The sequence below is a fragment of the Cryptomeria japonica genome, chromosome 8 (genome assembly GCF_030272615.1).
Source record: "Cryptomeria japonica chromosome 8, Sugi_1.0, whole genome shotgun sequence".
Classification (NCBI taxonomy): domain Eukaryota; kingdom Viridiplantae; phylum Streptophyta; class Pinopsida; order Cupressales; family Cupressaceae; genus Cryptomeria; species Cryptomeria japonica.
In genome coordinates, this window is record NC_081412.1 from 570,193,482 (window position 1) to 570,220,081 (window position 26,600).

Sequence of the window (26,600 nt, forward strand, 5' to 3'; positions counted from 1 at the left end):
CGGCAACACTTTAGTTTAGACATCATCTGGTCATAGGTCATTTTTCTGATTTCTAAGTTGTTTATGAGCAGTTCCTCATTGACATAAAGTTTGCATTATTCCATATCAACTATTGTTTGTGTTGTGACCACATCACACATCACCCCATCAAGATGGGGACCCCCTTTTTTTTAGGTTTTGCCTCTCTAGGAGTAGTCTCTCTCTTTTCCCTTTTCAGTGAGTGGAGTAGAATAGATTCTCAAGTATTAGGATTTAAAGATTGAGCAAGTCAAACAAAGTTAGGTGAAAGAGTCAAGTCAAGAGTTAGTCATAGGGTCGCCTACATTGCCTCAATTTGAGAAAAAAGCTTTCATCAAAGCCGTCATTAGACTGAAATTTGCTTAAATGTATTGACCCGTACCTTGATGGTCCTAGAGCGAGATTTTGTTTTAGGTCTCGTCCTTTCGAAGGTCACAGAGCAAATTTCCTATATAGGTGTTCTTAGGGGGCCGAATTGATGATGCTTTCATATGGAGAAATTGGAAAGCTTATGACCCAAATTGATGAAGTAAAAGGAAGTAGTGAGTTTCAAGTCATGTCTTTGTAAAGACCCTAAGGTGAACTGCCAAGTCTTGTCATATAGGCCTTGTCCTTAGAAAGGACATTGAGCGGAATTCTCATATCTTGACCTTGTCCTTGGAAAGGACGGTGAGCGAATTTTACCTATCTTGACCTTGTCCTTCCAAAGGACGGTGAGCGAATTATGCTTTGGGTCTTGTCCTTATCAAGGGACATAGAGCGAATTCCATATTTGAAGCTTGTCCTTAGAGAGGTCATGGAGCGAAAATTACCATATAGGTCCTGTCCCTCCAAAGGACGTGGAGCGAAATTATCAACTGCTTACCTTGTCCTTGCTGATGGTCCAGAGCGAACTTGAATATGTCTTAGAGTGAACTTTGTTTACAATCATGCCTTGCCCTTACCGTGGTCAAAGAGTGAACTTGATCATTTGGAGCTTGTCCTTAGAAGGGTCAGAGAGAGAAACCTACATTATAGGTCCTGTCCCTGCCAAGGACACAGAGCGAACTGCACTATAAGTCTTGTCCTTACCAAGGACAAAGAGCGAATTTATCATATAGGGCCTGTCCTTAGAAAGGACATGGAGCGAAACATTTATCTTGACCTTGTCCTTCCAAAGGACATGAAGCGATTTGAAGAGAGTGTACCTTGCAAAGGTCAGCAAGCGACTTTGTGGATATAGGTCCTGTCCTTGGGAAGGACAAAGAGCAAATTTGTCATATAGGTCCTGTCCCTAGCAAGAACATAGAGCGAAATTATCACCACCTCAAGCTAATTACATGTACCTTGCATGAGATCCAAAGTGAAATTCCACAAGGTAAACATGTGGGCGCCTAAACTAATTCAAAAATTCGAATTGATAGAAGGGAGAGTATGATTTACCAAGTCGGCCAGCATCAAGAAGGATAATTTATATTTTGTTTACACTAGATCAAGTCGGCCTTGTATCCTAAAAGACATATCCCTACCTTAGGTCGTATATATAAGAGATCTCAAAAGATCATTTTTAACATCAAACTAAAACATTATCTTTCTCCATCAGTGAATTTTGTTTGCAGGTTGAGCGAACTTGTCCAACAGTCAACGAATTTCAAATTTCAAAGACAGCGAAGTACATTGAGGAAAGAGAATTCAATCATTAGCAAGGCGAATTTACCTTAAGGAAGTGTTGACGTGTTTTTTATGACAGCGTCGAACACAGAATAAAGTTGCCTAATGGTCACTTCACTCTCTCTTGATCAAAGTACGATTGCATGCTAAGATTGCAAAAAGATCAGACAATCAACTCCAAGGTTCCTTTATGCTACGGGCGTGACTCAGTTGGCTGATGTGATTGTTGGTAATCCAAGGGGCCTTACGTTTGCATCGTTCTTTCACTTCTTTGCTATGGCTGGAACTCCATCATCAGATATGGCAATTCTGCGATGCTGCTGCTTCGAAGGGACTAAAATGAACTGAAAGTAAAAGGGAAAGAGTTTAGAAGGATCTAAATCTACTCCTAAGTGCAGTGATAACAATGAATAGTGCATTGGTGGACAAATTCCAAATAAACCAAGCTCCGCTTCGCCAAGATCAACTACAACTCTGCAAGAACTGGTGCAATCTTCTGGGGATGCTAGAGGATTTTCAAATCAAGAAAGAACATTTGAATACCCAAAAAACGACGCAATCCAAATGACTATCCACAATCGAACTTAGCACAAATTTAGGGGGCTCAGACTAACTTTACACTGCAACTTACAATCAGCAAGATGCATAAAGTATGAACCATGGAAATTCATCAGACACCATTACATTCTCCATTGAAATCAAAGCGCTTTACTATATCTAATCTAAGTGAGGAAGGTGAAACCATGCAAGTCTTGAAAAAATAACTTAAGTGGAGACCATCAGAGAACAATGTTTCACTGTTATTATCTCAAAACCTATTGCAACAATTTCATACAAGGCTCCCTCCTTTATAAATGAGGGGGGTCACCCCTTATATAGGCTTCAAGCCCTGGCTACATGCAAAACCCTAATTAGGGTTTGCCCAAAAGATTCTCCACACATGATGCAACAAGGTGGGAATCTCCAATTAATAACCCATCATGCCCATATACAATTAATTCAAAAGTACCCAAAATAGCATCCATTGCACATTAAATGCACCACCTCTTTCAAATTCGCCCAACATGCATTGAATATTCATCCATGCAAAAATCACCCCATTATGTCATAAATGCTCCATCATTTCCACATGCGGCAGCTACATGCAAAAGGAATCTGCCATAAATTCAACATGCAATGACCGGGTCGCCATTTGGTCAAATATTTCGGTAATGAATGCGCCACTCTACTGCCACATGTTCAATAGATCCTCACTATGCAAGTGGACCCCGTCGTCGTATATCCGCTCCTGCACATCTGGAATTGTTGGAGAGGGAAAATTCGATTCAGGAAGAATTTTCTTGAAGTCTCAACTTTCCTTGCTCAGAGAAGGTTTTTCATCAATTTTGCACATTTCCTATTTTTTAGGAAAATTTTCAAATTAGGGTTCCACGGTCCAGGAGCGAGAAAATTCTCCTACGAATCCAAATCTGTAAAAAGTTTTGAAATTTGGATGTGATTTCTTGTTGTGGAGGAATTCTCCTTTGGAAAGAAAATTGTTCCTTACCCTGAGGAAGGAAATTCTTCATACCTTAGCCAATTTTCATGATTTCCAAGAACTATGTCTTGAAGGAAGAAATTTCAAACACTTAGTCAATTTTTCACCTTTCCTGGAATCTCTTCTTCTTGGGTGCAATTCTTCCTCGATGAAGGAATTCATCTCTTTGTGCACTGTCCATGAGAAGATCATTTTAGTGCACTCTTGTGTTCCTGGGCGACATTTTACACTTGGTTGGGAATTCTTTCAATTCCATGGATTCCTTGCATCCCTCTATCTGGCGCTCCTTCTCTCACTTGGGCGCTAAAATGCCCTTGGTCAAGGACTCTTGCAATTTGCCTGTTTCTCCATGCACTCTTCATTCTGGCGCCCTCCACAAGGCTGGGGCGGAAATTCCTCCTGAGGAAGGAATTCATTGTTTTGTGAATTGTCCATGTCTTCTTTTTAACAGCCCTATTTTTTAGGGATCCTCCTAAAATTTAGGAGCCAGGTTCATTGGATGGAGAATTCTGCCACGATTCGGAATCTATAACAATTTCCTCATTCCGACGAGATTCGGTGTCTAAAAATAGCAAATTCAAAAAATTTGCCCGAGGGGAATTTTATTTTCTATTCCTCCTTGACCCCTTGGATTCCATGCCTTAGGCAAAATTTCAACTTTTTAGCTTGGGCGTTGAATTTTCTCTATGTGGAGGATTCATGGATTTTCCCTCTCTCCTTGGGAATCTCATTTCAGCGCCTAACTCCAAACTTGGGCGCATTTTCTCTCTGTCCATGGACTCGTGGATTTTTCCACCTCTCCTTGGCTTCTCCATTTCAGCGCCTGACTGCAGACTTGGGCGGAATTTTGCTAATGCCAGGGATTCATGGATTTTTCCCTCTGTCCTTGCCATCTTCATTCTGGCGCCTGATTGCAGATTTGGATGGATTTTTGCTTATGCCATGGATTCATGGATTTTTCAATCATTTAATCTCCCAGAATATTTTGACCCCTTGAGACTTTAAAGTGTTTTCCCAAGCTTTCCATTTCAGGCATGGATTTCCAGCACTTGACCCATTTCTGGCTTTCTTTGTCTGCTGTCTGACTTTCCGGAATTAGAAATGTCTGCGAACGTCTGATCCGCGTCGCCTCGTCTGATTGACCCTACCAGTAATGACTTTCCAAAAATAGAAACCTTCAAGGTGTCAGGGTTAGATCCTTATACAGGTTGCAGGAATGACTTACTATAAATAGAAACTTACTAAAAAATAGAAATTACTAAAAATAGTAAGTTTGATTTTTGGCAAAATGACGACATTCCGGGACTGGGAAAAATCTCTAAAAAATAGGGACTTTCTAAAAATAGAAAGTTGCTCCGTTTGGGCTCAAATTTTACTGGGAGGTCCCTTGAAGGACCCTGATTCCAGTTGTATGTTCAGTTTTCCCAAAAACCTAACAGGAACCCCTAAAACCTAGGACAAAAGGCAGAAACCCTAAAAAGGGACGAAACAGGCCCTAGACTTCATAGAATTCGCTCGACAGAGAAGCAGATCAACTCTAACTGACCCCCGAACATCCGCAAAGCGGAGAGATTGAAGAGACTGTTGCGAAAAGACCGGGAGGGCCTAAAAAGTAGGGGGTCCCCATTTGGGATGGGGTGATGTGTGAAAACGTCACAACAGGAAGCAACAACATCATTCTCACAAAGGTGAATTCTAGCAGATTGGAAGGCAAAATTCATCATTTGAGCAGCAGAAGACTAAGAAGACAGCGAATCCTTGAACATTAGCAATCGCATCATTAATCAGATTTTGACGTTAAAATTCTGAAATCATAAGTGCATCATTCAGACGGATGTAAGGTCAGGAGCAGATCTGATTTAGGATTGGTAATAATTTTGTTAAAAACTTAAAACCAATTGGACCCTCTTAATGCATACAGTAATTGATTTCATATTTTAGATGCAAGGTTCTATTCATAGGTTCAAATGCATTGATAATTCACCAAGACCCTAACTTGAGCATCTCTCATAGGTAAACCATGGCAGCACCTAAGACAAGCGGATCATCCTCAAGGCAGGCTCTCATCAAAGAAGATCAAAAGAGTGATGACTTGGAGACCAAGATTACGTCCTGGTGGAGCAACATAGGAGATACAAATCGTGGGAATTTCAATGTGAAGAAGTTTCGTGAGGCACCATACATTGGCAAACCATCACCTATAGCCAAGAGGATAATAGAGAGCAGCATCATCAAGGCAGCCGGCTTCCCCCCTGCAGTTAGATGTCATGAATTGATGATTGAATGCGCCAAGCACTATGATTCACACTCAAGGACAATTGTGTCCGAGGATGGAACCGTTCTTGCCTACCTATCAGAAAGAGCCATCAATGAAGCCTTCCATCTACCAGAACAGAGGGACTTGACCTATAGAAGCCTAGAAGGAGCCAAATCGAGTTATGAAGATGATCCTGATGCATGCTTATCAATCATCAATAGAGATTGGTTGCAAAAGAGTAGACCTCGCCTGAACAAGATACCTAATGGGCCACACATTGAATTGACTTTCAAGAAGAGCTTAGGGATTTAATCACCTTGCTTGGTCGAGTTATAGGTGCCCCTCAAGCCTTTTGTTTTGACAAATGGATGTTCTTCTTCATTCAAATAATTATTCAAGGGAAAGGAATGATTAATTGAGCAAGAATCATTAGTAATTGCCTAGATGTACAATTGAGAAGGTTGATTCCGACCATGTCATTCCACATGAGCTCATATATCATATATTCTCTAGCCAGAAGTTATGAATATGCGGGGCTACCACATAGAGGCCGAGTTCGAAGAGGGCTTGGAGAGATAAGGATTTGTGATTCTTATGAAATATTGCACCACCAACCTAAACAACACTATAGGTTGGTCAATGATACTTTCACAATACATATCACCAGGACTCTACAAGGTGGAATCCATCAAAGATCGTCTCCGGAGGCACAAGAACTTGTCAAACAATATGGTGCATGGTTTATTCAGTTTCCCAAATTCACATATATAAGGATTCAAGGATGTCCTTCTCCTCCTTATATGTTGCCACGTTATCCCATAGACAGGATGGTACTTCTCGAAGTGGCAAGACAATTGTTAGCATGTACTAGATCCTTGACGTACAAACATCGAGCTGTCATCACTAATTCCATTTCACTTGGGAATTCAATAGAAGTTTGCCCTTCCCTTCAAATAGTTGAAAGTGCCGAGCCAAAGTTATCTCTCTATTTATTTACACCATTTGCTTGTAGAGATAACTTTGATCCCTTTGGTAATGTAGAAGAAATGGCTGGAAGGAAGCATAGGCATGTGTTTCAAGTAGAAGATTTTTTGGATGAATGCACAAGATGACTTCGAGATAAAGAAGAAGATGCACTCCCGACTGCCTCTTGATCTCATTAGGAAATGCAAGATCTATAGAGTGGCTGATCAAGCACATGATAGTGGCCGATATATCCAATCTACCTATGAGAAGGAAGATAAAGAAATAAAGATTGATTGGAATGAAAAGGAAGTCACAGATTTGAGAGAATTGATGAATCAAGTTTTAACTTGCACAAGAATATGGGTAGATATTCAACATCAAAAATTGAAGGAGCAAGATGTGACAATGACATTCAATTTGGAAACAAGGACAGAAGAGGAGGAAAGAGTGAGTGTCAATGAGAACACTTCTCATTCCAAAGGATCCAAAAGAAAGAATGAACAAGGAAAAAAGGAGACTTCCAAGAAGAAGCAAAAGACAAATTTTGATCAACCTCCTAGTGCTTCTTCTAGACATGAGAAAGAAAATGAAGGCAAAGATCAGAGAATAGATAAAGGCATGGTCCACGAAGTAGATGAATCAATAGAGTCTACAATACAAAATGACAATAATGATAGGCATGATCAAGGAAAAATACCACAAGAATCATCAAATCCAGCCCTTCATATCCATATTTGTGATGATGAGGAACAAGGAGACTATAATGAAATAACTTCCCCTCCCAGGAATGAACTATTGCTCGAAGAAGTGCAAGTAAGAGAAGCAAGATCTTCTATTCCCGAATGGCTTAAAGAAAGGCTTACCAAAGAAGTGATAGAGGAAGAAGAAGAACAAGCATTTGATTTAGAAAGTCTTCTAAACGGACCTCAAGAAGTCATTGAGAGAAGGAAAGCTCCAAAGATTTCTAAAATAATAAGAGATGGTGCAGGCTCTAGAAAGATACAGATTGCCACTCCAACGGTAGATAAATATGAAGATAAAATTATGGCAGAAGAATATGATTTGGAGACATTTGACTTAGGTCCACTCACTTTTGAGCAAGCTATGGAGGAAGCAACCGACTTAGTCAAGGCAGTCAATGAGAAGCTAAAAGCTGAAAAAGAGAAGAACGAAAGGTTAGAAAAGTAGGTGAATGCATGGAGGAACCATGTTCAACAATTTCAGCAAGCATTGACACATCGAAGTCCGACAGCCACACCACCTCCCTTGCTTCCCGCAGAGTCAGTTGATCACATGGAGAAAATGAAGAACTCAGCACAACTTCTAGAGGCATGGATCAGCAAATCCTTCACAATGGCTAATGAGTTTGTAAGAAATATGATGAAAGTACTTGGTAGAGCCATTCAAGTTCTTGAGATAGTTCATAGCCTCATGGTGATAGTTGATGCCTTCACTCATGCTAAGGACATCACCATTCCAGTATTGCAAGCAATAAGGAAAACACCGAGACAGATATTGGCACAAGAAGGGGTAATTAGAAAAGAATCAACTCCTAATCTGTTACAGTGGTCGACCTTGCTTCAAATGAAGAAACTCCTTTTTGAAGATGTGAGTAACAAATGTAGTCAAGTCGAAGATACCGTTCATCCTATTCATGACAAGATAATTGAAGTGATATACATCATTCTTAACAAAAGGGCGGAAATTGAAACAGATGTGGATATTCATGAATTGGAGGGCAGGATAAAAGTTATCTTTCAAGGAAAAGGTGGACTGATCACAGAAAAATAGTTAGATATTATGCATGCCACTATGTTCCTTATTGATAAGACAAAAGAACTTGAGCATGGATGTGATGGGGAGGGGTTCTCAAAGAGAGTCTCACCTTGCTCAATAGGAAGTTGAGTGATATTTTAGTGGGCTCCTTTCGCTCTACTCTGGTCATTTACCAAACCAAAATACTCTAACTCTCTAGGAGTGCTCCCTATCAAATTGTGCTCAATAGTTGCTCAGGCATGGTTGAGATTCACAAGGGTAAATCCAACCTCAAAGCTATGCCATCTTCTAACATATACTTGCAGGGGTTGTAGAAGGTGTTCCTAAGGTGTCTCCATAATAATCAACTGGTTTTACAATTGGCTTTCCTTCATTTCTTCATCGCTCCCTCTTTTTCCTATTTTCTAGGCCTAGTAGCCCTAGAGCCCTAATTAGCCCTACCTAACCGGTTTTTGGGGAATTGTTCAAAAAACCACTCAAAGAACTTGGCAAACTCTTTTTTGATTTGAATACCCTTTTGGATGAACTTTTGGATCCATCAGGTGAGATAGTCAGGTCTGTCCGTACAGGTACGAAACCCAAAAATGGCATTTATGAAGGGTTTTGGGACTTTGTTGTCTTCTTCAAAGGGTTTATTGTCTTCCTTGCTCTGTCACACCTCCAACCTTCCACATAGGCTTTGCCACACATTATTTACTCATGCCAAACACTTGGCATCTTCATAACTGATCATCCCTGCAAGCACATGCAACATTTCACTCATTTTCCTAACCGGGCTATGACTGAGCTCGCCTAGGAAATGATGCCAAATAGCCTTTCAACGACTTCCAGGCCAAAACAAAACTTATTTACACTATACAAGGGTTCCATGGCTCGAGTCCCAAGGGTTATTGAGCAAAACTCAAGGGATTTCAAGCTGGAACCATAATTGGGCTCTTAAACCCTTGCTTAGGCCGAGAGCAATGTAAAATCAAATACACACTTCAAACCTGCACTACAAACAATCACAAACACCTCTTGAGCACTACAAAACTATGTACAAAGCAACCATGAAAGAACAGTAGTAGAATCAATCCATTAAGTACGGACTGCTGCTCAAAAATTGAGAAAATGTAAGGTTAAATCTGGAAAAAGTCTTCACAACGTATTCGAACTTGCTCAAGGCCTTTGCCAACCTGTTTACATTCCTTCTCAGAGCATTTTATATGCCATATGGATCCTAACCAACTCTCCATCGGTTGCCTAACCACCGATGTGCTCAAAGATGCAAAAAGTTGCTCAAAAGTTGTAAAATGTTGTCGAGCAACAATGACAACTTTTGCCAAAATGTGCATTTTTACATTTCATGCATAGCCACTCATCCTAAACCACCTAGAATGACCTACAAACATTAAAATGACATGTCTAAATGCCAAATGAGGTGTTACAAGACATTTTGCACCAAAATGCAAGTTTGTGCCGTTTTAGGCTTACAAGGGCTCATAAGCCAAATTTGAGTAAATACATGATCTAGTTGACATTCATCCTTCAAATGCATATCCAACACACATGTGGACCTCTGAGTAGTCCATTATTCACAAACCTAATCCAAGATAAAGACTAACACACCAAAATCTAGAAAATGCATTAAAACTAGGACTAAAAACTAGGTGCTCCTGTGCCAGGATGGGAGGTCACACTTCTTGCAGCCTTTGATGAAGTAATCCACCTAGAAGAACGTATGAAGAATCTACCTGAGATTCCAATCTCTGAAGTAGAAAGCATGATGTCTAGATTCATTGAATATGCTAGAAAGGAGAAGGAGAAAGGAAACAAAATTCTAGAAGAAAGTTTGTTATGAGTCCACTTGGCATTTCATTGCCTATTGGAGGATGCTTCCCCGATTTCCATGTTAGCACATGTTGTCTTCTTATTGGTTGATTCATGATGATAATTATCTTGATAGGGTTTTCATTTATATTAAATCCTAATTAGGGTTTAGGTGGCAAGATCTTGGCCCTTGATCTTCATTTGATCTCAGCCCTTCATTGTATTTGGGAGTCCTATATAAGCTCCACTCATTTCATTTGAATAGGTTAATAATAGTAATAAGAATAGCAATGTTAATGATAGCAATAGAGTAGAAGAGAGAGTAATAGTGCTAGAATATTGGCAAGAGAAAGACTTGAAGAATTGTTGTTGTTTGACTGTTGGATTAATGAAACATTGAAGTTATGGTGTTTTTGCCCAATCCTTGAAGCTTATTGCATGGCTCTTTTGTCATCTCAAGTCAATCTTTTATGTTAGTTTTAGTGTTTAGATTACATGATGGAATGTTGCATTTGATATATTGTGAAACTCGTTATCCATACCATTAGCTTTCTTGCTGATTGTAAGCGAGTCTTGTGTGGTCAACTGGAACTCTTAAAAGTGTTAAGTTTGATTATTGCTTAATCATTGATATGCATTCAATTGATGGTGTCTATGGTTAGTAGAGATTTGAAAGTTTTCAAACATCCTTTAAAGATTGCACTAGTTCTAGTGAAGTTGTTTGTGTATGGCAAAGCTATTGGGTTGTGTCATTTCTTCATTCATTCATTTTAGAGTAGCTTAGAATTCCTCTAAACCCTCATCTTTTACCATTTTTGTGGTATAGTAGTTTTAGGAGAAAATCCCATTGCATGCCATCTGCCAATCACTTGATGAGATCTTTTTGAACCATAAATGCCCCTTGATGAAACAACAATCACAACGACCAACTAAGCTTATCCACACGTAGTGATCCTACATATATGAACCTTGGAGTCTTTTTGGGTGATCCTTAAGCTAAATCTTCAGCATCCAAGAGAGTTTGTTCAAGAGAGGATAAGATACTTATGGTATTTTATTCTGTGTTCGCATGTGCCTAAGCAACACATCAACAGTTTGCTTTCACAAAAAAATATATATATACAATGTTGGCTTATCAATTGTGAATTTGGCCAAGGAGGGGTTGAGCTTTGCTATAGATCTGTGCACAATCTCTTGCTTTGTGTAGCTAAACTGTGTGCGTGGGTCAACCCTTTTATTGAAAAATTGACTGAACAAAATAATCAGATTCATTAATTGAACGATATACACACGTATATAAAGAGTTTACAAGACGATGTTCTATAAAAAGAACTAATCGTTTAAAGTGAACTACTAAAAAGCTAAACACTAAATAAAGCTTAAAAGCTAAATGACCATTAAACAAGGAACTAAATATAGGTGACTAAAATATAATACACCAGTCATCACGCGGTAAAACACCAGACAACATCACGTGGTAAAAAACCAAACATCACGTGGTAAAACAACACCCCTTGATTTTTGAGGAAAAATCAAGCAAAACCCCCATGATTTTTTGTGGCAAAAAATCAGAAAACCCTGAAATAATTTTTTGAGAAAAAAACTATTAAAAAATCCAAAAATATTTTTGAGGAAAAAATATATAAAACACCCAAAAATATATTTTTTTAAGGTAAAAATATTTAAAACCCCACAAACCCTAGCCCTGTTAGGAAAACCTGAGTCTCTCAGTTAGCCGATGGGCAAAAAAACTCATGCCCTAGCTGCTATATATTCTTTGCACACACAACCACCCGCGCGGAAAAACCACAAAAGGTAGGATCAAACGCAGAAAAAAAATGCCCTGATCTGAAGCAAAACCCTTCGCGCAACCTGGAAAAATGCCAAAAAACATGACGGAAAAGCACACAAAAAGCACACAAAAATAGCGAAAATACCCACGAACACCGGCACCAAAAGAACACAGCTGCGATGCGAAAATTGCATGAAAAAAAATCGCTGCTGTAGGTTGGGAAAAATATGTGCCGCAAAAACTACCGCTGTTTGAAAAAAACACCGCCACGATATGACCAAAGATAGCAGAATGCAAAAAAGGCGTCGTGTAGGTCAACAAACCCTAGGCAGGAAAGTTGCAGAATCAGAAAAAAAAAAACGACTGTAGAATTTTTTTTCAAAAAACCTATGAACTTTCAAACAAAAGCCTTCGAAAAAGTAGTCATTTTTTTTCATAAAAAACAATTAAAAAAATCTGAAAAATATTCCAGAAAGTAGGCCACAAATTTTTATTAAAAAATTCGCCAAATTTTAAAGAATCCCATCGACCCGCTCTGATACCATCAAAAATTGATTGAACAAAATAATCGGATTCATTAATTGAACGATATACACACGTATATAAAGAGTTTTCAAGACGATGTTCTATAAAAATAAGTAATTGTTTAAAGTGAACTACTAAAAAGCTAAACACTAAATAAAGCTTAAAAGCTAATTAAATAAAAAGCTAAATGACCATTAAACAAGGAACTAAATATAGGTGACTAAAATATAATTAAATATTCTAATATTTATGGCCACCCAATAGAACATATACATAGAAAGGTTGCAGCCTACAACCTCTCAAGAATCTCATTCACAGTCAGAAAATGAAGCATTATAAGTTGTAACACTCATAAAGGTTAAATCTTGTGCACCCAAAACTACATAAGGAATGGTAACAAAACCTCTTACCTGTGGCACCAAAATAATCCCAAAAGCATGCTCTGAGAAATGACATAAACACATGCTTATAGATCTGCACCTTCCATCGCAGTTCCCATATATGGAAACACCCAATGTCTACAATGTAAGATGAATTGTGTGGTGTCTATGGTCTCCACTCTTCCTTCTCCAATCTTGTAATGTCCCCTTTTGGGATGTTCCTAAATCTTGCCCTAATATCATCAGTTCAATAAAATAAGAAATACAGTACATTCAAAATACAAACTTACCAATTAACAATTTCCTTTCCAACATAAACTTTGGCTTAAACCCTGCAATAATGTTATTCAACATTTGTAATGTAATTCATAAGACCAATTATTTCCACAATGTTGATGCAAAATAAAATTACACAGTTAATTCCAGAAACATATTGCTCACTTTATTCAATGACATGTAACTTGATCGATAAATATCTTAAATATTGTTGAAGTGGCAAATTCTGTATGTTGCAATAAAATATCGAAGGATGAGAGATGTTAGTCAAGTTTAACATTCTGGAGATGCATTGTAGATATAAACAAAAATAATCTCAAATATTTATTTCTGAATTAACACAATTTAACTAAGTTGTACTACCATGGTGACAGGAGGTTTGTTGATTATGTAGCAGTAGTCCATAGTACATACTTTCATAAATTAATTATTATTGTGTGGAACATTCCCTGATATTGCCATAATGGATATACGCTTGCTTATGCCATACTTCGGACAGTAGGTGTACACTCTTTTTAAGCTAGCACATTGTACGCTATGTTAGCTGAGTGGTGACACTTATGTTCAACTTAATAATTGGTTCGAGCATTCTGAGAGGCTATATGTTTTTCTGTGTCTTTTCATCTTTGCAGTCCATTGGTTTCCTTGTTCCAGCAGTGGCACTTATTGGTCTAAACTCTGCCAAGAATCCATCTATAGCATCTGCTTGGCTCACGGCTGCAGTTGGTTTCACAGCATTCAGCCAAGCGGGTTTTCTTGTCAATCTTCAGGTTGGATTTGGGAGTAGACAAATTTAGTTGTATTTCCTTTATCCATAATAGGATTAACATTTTTTTTGTCTGTAATAGAATTTCAGTTTCCTTTATCGGTGTTTTAGTACTTATATAGACTGATTGTTGCATATCTTCTTTGATAATGTTGCACAACCAGGAGATCGCCCCTCAGTACAGTGGAGTTCTTCATGGTAAGTAATGTTCAAATTTTTTGTTTATAAGGCTGGAGAAACTTATGAAATATTTTTGGATCATTTTCAAATTGAGAGTTTGTTCATTTTTCATTGACCTATTTTGAGCATATTTCTTGTTTATTTTTGCCATTCCATCATTTCTGGTGCAGGTATGTCAAACACTGCTGGAACATTGGCAGCTATCATTGGCACTGTTGGAACTGGATACTTTGTAGAATGGATGGGTTCTTTCCAAGGCTTTCTCACATTTACTGCAGTATTATACTTCATTTGTACTATCTTTTGGGATCTTTGTGCTACAGGGGAACGCATAATTTAAACCAAAGACTCGACAGGTCATTTTGCTTAAATTTGTAAATGGAGTTTTTATTTTGAAGTGCGTGAAGCCGACTCAAGGCCATATAATTTTGACTTAATATTAACACACATGATTCCCAAAATGATATTACATAACTGAAAACTCTACCTGTTATTCTGCTTATTCTTGTAAATGGAGCTAGTCTGATGAGGCGCAGAATTCAGCAGAAATGTATATTTAGGATAACAGAAGCCAAATTTTATGCATAAATTAAATTGATGTTTGTAATTGCCAAGTGGACAGAAGAAATGACGTTGGTTTAAAGAATTTAGTTGAATTGGCCTTTGGTGTTTGAGGGATAAATGAGCTTTGATAGATTTTGTTTGGTAAGCTTTCGTAAAATTATGTAATACTTGGGCTGCTGTCAAACTTAAAACTCGAAGTGAAAAGAAAAGGTATCACTGTTCAGCATGGTCAACAAGAAATCTGGATATGGATATAGAAAGCAGGTTGCAATTTTCAGAAGCAACATTCATGGATTCAGGGGTTAAGGGTTTGTCTGGTTTATACACACTAACTAATACTGTTACAATTCGCAAAATCTAAAAACTTAATACTATGCTCCACCAAGTTTTGGGATGGGGATGGTAGGGGATGGCGGGATGTGTTTCCGGTGTGAAGGTACTTTTTGGCCATTTCTAAGGGGTATGGCAAGGGATGGATATTAAAAAATAGTTTTTTAAAAAAAAATATAGAAAAGTTTCAAATTATTCATAACATTGATAAAGCATTCATCATAGACATTCTAGAAGCTTGATACATAACATTAGAATAGAATTGAATTGAAATTTCACTTGTGTAATGTCCCCATTTTTACGACATCTTGTTTTACGAGCATTGACCAATTGTAGGGGTTCTCCTTAAATTCCTAGGTATGCAAGAAGAGTTTCAATGTTTTTGGAGAGCTCAGGTTGCAGTTTTTTGGTTTTCGAGAATTGTTTGGGTGTCGGTTGGTGACAACGGTCATTGTAGCATTTTGGGTTTTCTAGATTTTTATGGGTTTTTGACTTTGTTCTCCATAGTCCTCAAAAAACACTTCTATTCATAGTAAATGCTTGTCTAGCACCTATCTTTTTGGGGTTTTCTACGTTTGTTCTCCTCAGTCCTTGGAGAACATTGCTATTTATAGTAAGTGCTTGCCTGACATCAGTCTTTTCAAGTTTTTCTAGTTTTGTTCACTTCAATGCTTGGAAACTATTGCTATTATAGAACTGCTCACGTTGGCACCAATCATCATGTTTCAGCATTAGTTATGTTTTCACATGATTGATTTTCCATTTTTGATGTCTTGGTAAGTTCTTGTAAGGTGATGGATATTATCTAGTATTTGCACTAAGTAATAAAGTGACATTTAATTCAGTTTAGTGTTTAAATATTAAAGTGTTATGCTTTGACCCTCAAAGTTGGATGCCTACATGATGTAGGGTGGGGACTTAAGTTATTTTTTAAAACATAGTGAGAGCTTTTAGAGGGAAAATGAGATATTTGATATTTAAAAATGCCTTAATTCCCTCTAGGTTTTGTAAATTGAAGTTTTGGCTCTCATTTCTTCATTGAGACTTTGCACACATGACAAGATGTTGGAGTGAACAAAGAAGTTCTTTCAAAATTGATGGACAAAAATTGTCATCAAAGCACCGGTTTTAGTGGTGAAAGATTCTCCTTTGTTGATTTGGGTATGTTTCTATATCAAGAATACTACTGCTTTCATAGTTGTAGATTAGGGTTTCAAAAAGAACAAAAACATTTAAGGTATTTTGAATGCAAGTTTGTGGGTTTGTTTTTTTGGTTTCTTTTTGCAAAGATTTAGTGGTGTTTTTGGAGGCATTTTAGGTATTCTCTATGTTGGCCATGCAATTGAGGGGTTTTAGTTGATGACCGAGTTCACGTTGAACCACATTTTTGACATTATAGAAAGAGTTAGAACAAGTTTATAATTTTGGGTTATTTACTTTTGCTAGGCAATCGGATTGGAGTCTTTAAATAGGGGGGTTTTGTCAATTGGATGTTTTAGACTAGTAATGTTTATTTCTATCTTCGATTTCATGATATTTCTGTTAGGAAATAATATTTCATGTCCAATTACGTTTTAATCCATTTCCTACATAACCCATCAGAGAAATACATGCATACAAGCTTGCATAATCACCATATGCAAAGATAAAATAGACAAACCACAAGATAACACAAGCTATACCCTAGGAAAACCCTCACGAGGGAAAAGCCTGGCCTCCAAAAGCATCCATACTCCATTGTATTAATCAGCCATAAAACAATACAAAGAACTTACAAAGTTACAACGAATACTCTGAATAAGGTGTGGAAAACACTTCCTAACACTAATCTAGTGGGGGAGAGAGTGCAAATTTTCTTTACAAATCTTCTATTACAGAATCATAAACACATTTACAAGTAGATAATAAACATGCATAAAGATAAACATAATGAACACAAGATATGTGGTGGGGAAAACCCTTTCGGGTGAAAATCCCCACACTCCAAAAGCAAAGTACTTTGTATTTCAGTAATCAAATTCTTACAATACAATATCAACACTTAGCTTCTTCAACATGACTCTACAACTACAACCCACAACCTGGAATAATTCCGGCAGCATAGCATTTCACCTACAAACTTAACATGACTAACACTCTCCAAGGCTACCTTTTATAGAGAAATACATCGAAGAGGGAAGCTTTTAGATAAAACAACAAGATGGGGTTGTGCAAAGCATTTGGCCCTATTTTTCGGCCACCAAAAAGCATGCAAATGACACATGTACATCTCCAAATGACTCCCCATTCAAATCTCCTAGGTCGAGCTCCCAAAATTTACTATTCAAAGGTATGACAGATACTCTTACGCATCTTACAACCATCATAACTTACAACACTTACAACTATAAGAGAATCCATCATAAATGACTAATATTAACTTATTCTCTTGCAACTCGTGATAACCCAACTTGGGCACCCACTTTCTCCATGCAAAAGGTATCTCCTGCCACTTTTCCAATATGTCATAGAATCTATCATAGGTTGACACTTGCCAAGATCCTCAAATCGACATCAAATATGTGTGGATGATATCAAATATCCATTCCCACATAGTAACATATCATATAATGCAATAATAAAAATGTGACCATTATCAGTTTTGAAGTAAACACAATGATCGTATTTAGACCTTTGCAATCCCAAACTCAACACATAGGTATCAAACTTTTGGTACCACATCCTAGGAGATTGTTTCAAACCATACAAAAACTTTCAACTTTCTTTACCTTTCACCACGAAATGCTTTGGTCGTGACATATAAATCTCTTCCTCCAAATCACCATGAAGGAATGTTGCCTTCACATCCATTTACTCAATTTCCCAATCATACCATCATCACCAAGTAGGATGCCACCAAGCCTGTGGGTCCCACTAGATGACTAGACATTTGTTGGCAAATAATAAATAAATAAAGCCAAATCAATGTTAGGATTTGCAAAGGTCGAGACACCTTAATCCCAACATTCTCCCACTTGTCGAAGACCTTTCAAATAACCCATAGATCAACTGCAGTGGGATGAGAGGCCCATATAATTGGAACACCATATGAACTTTTCTGTTCTCACTAGTTTCGTTAATGCATCTGCAACATTCGTCGAAGTGTCAACCTTATCCAAAATCAGTGTCTTCACATCCATTTGTTCAATTTCCCAATCAGGAACTGTACCAAGTGATAACAAGAACCAAATGGATGTCAACTTTGCAATAGGAGAGAAAATATCACCATGATCTATTCCCTCAACCTAGAAATACCCCTTCAGGACCAACCATGCTTTATGCTTTTCAACACTGCCACCAGGGCCTAACTTTTTCTTGAACACCCGTTTGCATCCCACAGGATTACATCCTTCATGCAAAGGTACTAGATCCCAAGTATTGTTCTTCTTCAAAGATGTCATCTCATCATTCATGGCTTCCATCCAAGAATTTGCATCATGCATACCCATAGCCTCTCTAACAGTCCTAGGCTCATTAGTGTTAGCAATCAAAGCGAAAATATAGTTGGAATCTAACAATGAATACCCAAACCTACCTGGTGAATATCCATATCTATCAGGTTGCCACCTATCACAAGTAGAACTCCTCAAAGGCTGAGGTTGAGGTTCTTCATCTTCTTCTAAACTTTTAGAGTTGTTAGAGCTCTCCTCATCATCATGTCCACTAGGAGCTCGTAGTTCTTAGGGGTAGAAGGAATCTAAACTACATCCTTATTATGTTTCTCCTCTTTCTTTGGTTGTAGCTCAATAGTGGAAGGTTTCATCTCTTTGAAAATAACAGTTTTGCTATAGATAACCTTCTCTGTCGCTGGATCCCAAAGCTTGTACTTTTTTACACCGACACCATAGCCGATAAAGACACACTTTACTACCATGTTCTCTAACTTAGACCTCTTTTCACTTGGAACATGAACATAAGCTTCACAACCAAATACTCTGAGATGTCTCATCAAGGGCTTCTTTTCTGACCACATGTCCATAGCTGTCTTATCAACAAGTGTTGTCATAGGAGATCTATTTACCAGATAATAGGTAGTGGTGATTGCTTGAGCCCGAAACTTTTGTTCGAGGCCAACACCACTAAGTATACTCCTAGCCCTCTCCATCAACGTCCTATTCATCCTTTCTACAACTCCATTCGGGTGATGGGTATATAGAGTTCTCTTATGCTTCTCAATCCCATGGTCCTTAGAAAATCTATCAAAATTTGCTAAGAAAAACTCACCACCATTGTAGGTCCTCAAATGCTTAATCTTTGTACTAGTTTGATTCTCAACAAGAGCCTTAAACTCCTTAAATCGACTAAAGACTTCAAATTTAATTTTGAGAAAATAAACAAATGTCCTTTTACTATAGTCATCAATGAATGAAATGAAATTCACAAATTTTGAAATCAGAGGAACATTAATAGGACCAAAAATATCAGAATGTATCAAGTCCAACAACCCAAAAGATTTGTGAGAACTATAGTAAAAATGATCATGATTTTGTTTACCATAGATGCAGTGTTCACATAAATCAAACTCAAGATTACAATCATCAAGCCCCTCTATGAAGCATTTATTTTTCAAGGTTTTGAGACCCTTCTCACCAATGTGACCAAGTCTTCGGTGCCATAACATTGTCTTCTTAGCTAAGAGTTTCATTTCCAAAGTATTGGCACCCTTAGGTACCCAGAAAGCATGACCATCTGATGTAGAAGCAATAGTCCTCTTCACAACTCAATCTGATGGCGAGGATGAAGAATCTAGAGCCCTCTTTTTGGACTCCATAAGAGAACTATTGCACTATACAGTGCATGCATCAAGGTTATACAAGGTGCCTATGTTAGGCCCAATATAGAAAGCTAATGTACTAAGAGGGGAGGGATGAATCAGTACTCCAAAACTTTTCCTTTGTAATAACCTTATTGTTATGCATAAACAGAATAGTGCAGTAACATAAAATAAAACTATAATCAACAGATAACAGTCATACATGATTCACTCCATAACACATATATTTTGGTCACGCAGAAACTCTTGGTTAGAGAGAAAAACTGCGGTGGGGATGGCACCCACAACTTCACTTCTGCAATAATAAAGAATGCTCGATTAGAGCTACATTTGGCTATTTTTGATAGCTTACCCTGTTAGGAGTATTAAGATCAGTTAGATCTACCTTACTAAAGGATTTGTACAACACTATATAAGTGTAGCACTTGGTTAAAGGATTTACAATTTATAGACTTGGTTAGAGTCTTTTACCCTGTTAAAGGTTTCTCTTACAACTTCAAAATATTACAATATAATCATTACAAATATCTGCAACTTTACATCTGAAATGGTAAAGCAGATTCTATGTGCTCTGAATAAGATTACCTAGCTTGTAGTATACCTTGGTAACCCATAATGAAACTCGGTAAACCCTTTTGTTTACTCTGCTCTTCGACTGTTCACTGATAACCTTCTCGATGACCTCTCTGTGTCTCTGTAACAGTCTTCCTTCATGTATACACACTGCTATCTCATTGCATCTCTTATCACATCATATCATGTCTTATGTCTAACCCTAGAATCATGCTGTATATATAGATCTCTTACAGCGGTGATCTGATTCATTGCTTCGATCTTACAAAAAGATTCTTCGATTAAACAAAATATCTCATAGGTTAGATTGATCTTGTAATCATGCACAATCTCCTAGTGCAATTCCCAATGCAAAAAACAGTTAGATGTGCCTCGATCTTGTAACACGTTTTCATGTGCATGTCCAGGTTCAATGTATCTAGTAAGACGTTTCACTCGGTGAATATCAACTCGGTGAGTTAACTTTACCACTCGGTAGCCATGAACCTTTACTCGATAAACAGCTCGGTGAATACTGTGTTCTGTGATTGCTTTCTTCAGTAACCGACTAGACTGTTCATACCGACTTCTCTGTGTGTACCGACTGCATGATTTGATAATACTAACCGACTAGAATATAGTATGACTTTGGATATGAAACTAATGGCAATTTGATAAGTAGTAACAATCTCCCCTTTTGACATTAGTTGAGATGTTTGACAAAAACTACTTACAAAGTCATAACTCAAAAAAAATATATACTTGACAAAATGACTATACTTGACAATATGTACAATAGTCAATAGTATATGTAGATATACTCCCCTTATCATTATCCTGTACATAACTCTGAATTTTGCATGTTCGGTTCGGTTCTGTACTATACTTGTGTGCTCTGTATATTCTGCTCGGTAGACTCCCCTTGTATACAATACTCAAAATTGTGTTATCAAAACTGTACTATTCTCCAAGTGTAGAATTACTCCCCCTTTGCTGGGCTTTCCTCCCCTGTGTAGTAACATAATATTACTCCCCCTTTTTGACAAACATTAAAAACTTAATTTGCATCCGGAGGCGGTAACTGATCAAAAATAGTCTTATACTTGGTCTGGGCGTTAGTGAGGGCGACTGAGACTGAGTCCTTGAGACTTTCCATTAATGAGTTCTGTGCTTGAATATCAGATAAGAGTGATATCAAGCCATCAAGAGTGCTTCCCTCTTGGGTAGTTGATAAGCTTGTAGCTCGGTTAAGCTGCTCTTGGACTGATGAGAGATGAGGAAGGAATAATGTTTGAAGGGTCATTATATCCATCCTAATTTTATGCTCTTCATTCCTCAATTCTAACTGTTGAGCCATGAGCTGTTGTAGCTTTTTGTAAAAAGTCTGAATTGAATTAGGCTCAGTGGTCAACTTGGAGGAGAGATCGGTGATCTCTTTCTCAATTGCATCAGTTTTATTTTTGACGTCTTTAATAAATAAAGAAAATGTACACAATTTCTAGAATAAATAAAGAATGTGCTTGAGTTGAGGGGTCAACTCAGCAATGAATTTGACAAGTTTTACCTTGCCAACAACAATTGATTTTTGGACTTCCTCTATCATTTTTGTTGTGAGCTCTTTATCCTTGAGCTTGCTTAGGTATTCGGATGCATCAACTCTGGATGTTTCAATTTGATTAAGGAGTTCATCCAACTGAATATGGATGGCTGCATCGGTTGACACTGTTGCTGATGGTAGTATTTCTGTGAGCAGTGTCCTAACCTTTTGAAGTACCTTGTTCTTTTTCTGTATTGCCAGTTGTTTCTCCTATTTGGCCTTTGCTTTGCATAGTTCACCGAATTAAGTGAGTGCTTGCCCTTTTAATTTGGAGATGTCGACATTGGGCAACACGATCGATTTAGATAAGTCAAATTTAAAACCATGCTTTCTCACCTTTTTCTCTTTTCCTTTTGTCTGGGGCACTAAGACAAGTGCTTGTGAGGCGTGCTATCCCTTGGTCGGTTGCTTGGTAGATGCAACACTTTGCACTGTTCCTGTAGCAAGTGCGGTGTCTTTGGATGGCTCGGTGCTAGGCATCTCTGCTATAATATTTGTTGTGCTTGTCTGTCCCTGAGACGATTGATCTTTTGTTGTGTCTGCTGTAGCTTCAGATTTGTTACCTTTGGCAACTTGTTCGGTGTCCTTGGGGGCTTCGGTTGATACTGTTGGCTTCACCGGCGGATAAGGCTGAACTTGTTCTAAGACCGATTCACTAGACACAAGTTTTGCATAAGTGGTGCCTTCAATCATTTCTTGCTCCGGTGCGGTTTCATCCATTACATCTTCATCAATTTGTATTGTGTCAACCGGGTCTGGACCTTGCTCGGTGACATCTAGATCTTGCTCGGTGATGCAGCTGATGCTCTGGTGTTAGATCTCTTTGTTGGTGGAGTCGGTAGGGCCTTTGAAATGTCCTATTTCTTTCTTTTTAGAACTTTTCCCTTTGGCAACTTTGTGTTCAATGTTATTGCAGCCTCCTGTGCTTTTGATTCTTCCTCGGTAATGGCAAGATTGCCTTTGAAAGGTGTAGATGAGGATTCTTCTCCGAATTTCTCAGATAAAGCTTTTATCATCTTTGTTGCTTTCCTCGTAGCCTTAGGAACTACAATGCTCATTTTTACTTTCTCCTTTACCTCTTCATAGGTTCCATACCTTAGTTCAGTTGCATGCCTTGGCAATGATAGGTAGGCATCAATTTGTTGCTATGTGATGTCATGATCAATTTCATAACCCATTGGTTGCAACGACTGAATCCTCGGTTCAACAACATTTACATAGCAGTAATCAGTGTTGACTTCAAAACAAATATTGTCCTTGTATTTTTCAACCAGCTGTGGTGGGATCCTGTACTTGTTGTGCATTTTCTCTTGGAATTTGCTAAAGCAATCATCCATGAGATCATTAAAGTTATCTCCTAACTTCTTGATGTAATCATTGATCTGATGGGTGATAGGTCGGTGTAGCTCCCATACTACTTTACCGACTGAGGGAAAGAACTTTTCAAAATAGAAAAACATACAGACAAGTAGTGAACCGAACTTGAGTGTGTTTGCTGAGTTGTTCTTCTTTGGCTTCCTTATTGTGTTCAGGTTCTCAAATAAGTTCTTTAGTAGTACTTCACACAAGTCTACTTTCATTCCCTTCTTTACTATTTTGTAGGCTAGGTCCACTGCAACACATGGTACACTATTTTCCCTTACAGATTGGAAGAAACAGTAACCAATGACTCTGACTGCAAATTTCAGTTCAACATTAGTGACATTATTCAATATCAGTCCTTGGTAATCAGATTCTACTCCGGTTAGACTGATTAGCTCCTTTTGTGATATCATTTTCTGTGCACGAGCATGATCGTAGATGGGCTATCCGGTGATTAGGTGAATGAATTCCTTCATGATCTTGAACGGTTGCTCTTGTAGCCACATGAAATCCTCATGTACTCTTCTCAATACAAACTTAACCCATTGGGGTTTGAACACACGAGGATAGACTAGGGCTTCAGTTAATCCCTTGATTCTGATATGTTCAAATTTACTATCCAGTTTGCCGTCAGTGCACAGTTCATCATATGTGTCACTAATCTCTACATGACTGAGTTCCTCAACATGACACTTGGTAAAGAATCTGACATCTTCTACCAATAAGACTCGATCTGGGATGAGTGAAAATGCAGTTTTATCATCCGGTTCTGAGGCGACTTTAGGAGTTAGGGAATACTTGAAAGATGGCTTCTCCACATTTTGGACAACTACAGGTTCTTGGATCTTGGGTGCCATGGTAGATCTCGAGTAAAAATTCGACAGGTTATCCTTAGGGTTTACAAGTAGCTTACTCTTTACACTCGGTAGATACTAGCAATTTGACAAGATCAGAAACCAGCTAAACAGTGTGAATAGATTGATGTAAATACCTTGAAAATTCGCTCTGACTGAAATTTGGTCGCTTTGATTTGCTTTGCTCTGCTTCTCGAAAACTTGGGTGAATGAAAATGACCGCGAAAACACTTTTAAGTACTCAAAAATACCTTATCGGGCTCCATGCAAGTTAGGTCATGGTATTAAATGCACTCGGTTCACCTTTTACCGATTTACTTCATTTTCTGTTTTCATCGAGTATTCAACTTTGCTTTGTTAACCGACTTGACAGGTTTCCTGTATACACCGACTTGACAGGTTTCCTGTATAGTATGTAAACTGACTAATTGCATCTTAACTATGTAGATTTTGAATTCTGTTCATAATAAAATAGGAACTGTTATGATTTAACTTTTAAAGAATGCAGTCCCTTCATACCTTTTCTCGACTAATTTGAAATAGGTGCACCTAACTGGGTAGGTAAGGTGCTTTCTTCATCAGACATAATTTCTTTCTTTTTCCAAATCATCTTGAATTTTTCTTTTATCTCCTCAGTGTCTCTTCTCGGTTGATCTATGCAATCTCCAGCTAAATGTCCAGCTTTGTGACAATGAAAACATGCCATACCGGGATTTCTCCATGATCTCCGGTTCTCCATGATCTCCGGTTGTTCATTCCAAACCTTATAAAACAGTTGGCACTTATATGTCCATATCTTCCACAACATTCGCACCATATCCTTGTATTGTAATCCCATGGTACTGTTGCATATTGTTGGTAAGAATTTGTGTGAGTTCGGTAACCTCCAGTGTTTGCTCGGTGTGGATACTTCATGTAGTTCTTTCGCTTAAACCAGCATCTCTCGGTACTATGTCCATATCTATTGCAGTTTTTACAAAACCCTTTGAATTTTGCCTTCTGATGGTTGTTAACAGACTTTGTTCTACATTGATTAGGTATGTGACCATATTTAATGCAATTATAACAATATCCATTGGACTTAGAGATATTCGGTTGCTTACCTTTTCTGATCTGGCATATGTTGGCAATATGACCTTGATTTCCACAGTAGTAGCAAATAGGCTTCTTCCTTTTGATGTTATTTCTTTTTTCAACTTGTTTTGATGATTCTCCTTTCTCGGTAGTATTAATTCCTTTGTAGCCGAGTCCTCCATCTTTGTAGAGTCTTCTTGTATTCAGTTGCTCATCCAACATCTTTGATGCTTCATAACTTTTCTCTAATGATTCTTTGGATTTATTTTCTGTTTCAAGTTCACCAGTCAACCTTGATACTTCAAGTTTCAATGATTGATTTTCATTATTCTTCAGAATTGCTTCATGATGAGCATAACCTAGTTGATCTGTCATATTTTGTTGAATACCGGTTAACCTCATGATTTCATCATCCTTATCAGATACTAGAGCTTCAAGTTGTTGTTTCTCTCTTTGTAGATCTCTTGCTTTATCCTCAGCTCTCCTTAATGCATCTAGATTTCCAGTCATTTGTGTACTGAAATGTTCATGTTCTCTTTTCATTGCTTTTAGTTGATCAGCCAATGCTTTGTTCTTTTCTTTCAACATTCCAATCATTTCTTCAGTTTCTTCAGATATACTGTTCTTAGATGATGTCTCGATTTGTTCCACTAGCTCTTGAGAATCCTGCAAGTCATCAGATAATCTTCTCCTTACTTTAAGAGATTTTTGCATTTGCCTCTGCATGTCTACAATCACTTGATTTGCATTATCCAGCTCTTCTTGAAGATGCACAATCCTCCGAGATTGTTTGTAGCCTTCCATTGCTAAGATCTTTCTCTTCAGGTGGTTAAACCCTTTTCCAAGATTCAAGCTCTGATACCAATTGTTAGGCCCAATATATAAATCTAATGTACTGAGAGGGGAGGGGTGAATCAGTACTCCAAAACTTTTCCTTTGTAATAACCTTACTGTTATGCATAAACAGAATAGTGCAGTAACATAAAATAAAACTATAATCAACAGATAACAGTCATACATGATTCACTCCATAACACATATATTTTGTCACGCAGAAACTATTGGTTAGAGAGAAAAACTGCGGTGGGGATAGCACCCACAACTTCACTACTGCAATAATAAAGAATGCTCGGTTAGAGCTACATTTAGCTATTTTTGATAGCTTACCCTGTTAGGAGTATTAAGAATAGTTAGATCTACCTTACTAAAGGATTTGTACAACACTATATAAGTGTAGCACCTGGTTAAAGGATTTACAATTTATAGACTTGGTTAGACTCTTTTACCCTGTTAAAGGTTTCTCTTACAACTTCAAAATATTAAAATATAATCATTACAAATATCTACAACTTTATATCTGAAATGTTAAAGCAGATTCTATGTGCTCTGAATAGGATTACCTAGCTTGTAGCATACCTTGGTAACCCATAATGAAACTCGGTAAACCCTTCTGTTTACTCTGTTCTTCGACTGTTCACTAATAACCTTCTCGGTGACCTCTCTGTGTCTCTATAACAGTCTT

The 26,600-nt window shown here is 37.8% G+C and overlaps 1 protein-coding gene across 3 annotated transcripts in view; it reads left to right on the forward strand.

The window, feature by feature from the left end:
• LOC131030585 (probable anion transporter 3, chloroplastic) overlaps positions 1 to 14,578 on the forward strand; it is a 70,763-nt gene extending 56,185 nt beyond the window's left edge. For all 3 annotated transcript variants that reach the window (XM_057961449.2, XM_057961451.2, XM_057961450.2), the window contains 3 exons: positions 13,619 to 13,756; positions 13,917 to 13,950; positions 14,103 to 14,578. In XM_057961449.2, coding sequence (XP_057817432.1) covers positions 13,619 to 13,756; positions 13,917 to 13,950; positions 14,103 to 14,272 — 342 coding nt within the window. In that variant the 3' untranslated portion in view covers positions 14,273 to 14,578. The remainder of the gene's footprint in view (positions 1 to 13,618; positions 13,757 to 13,916; positions 13,951 to 14,102) is intronic.
• Positions 14,579 to 26,600: the final 12,022 nt, after the last annotated feature.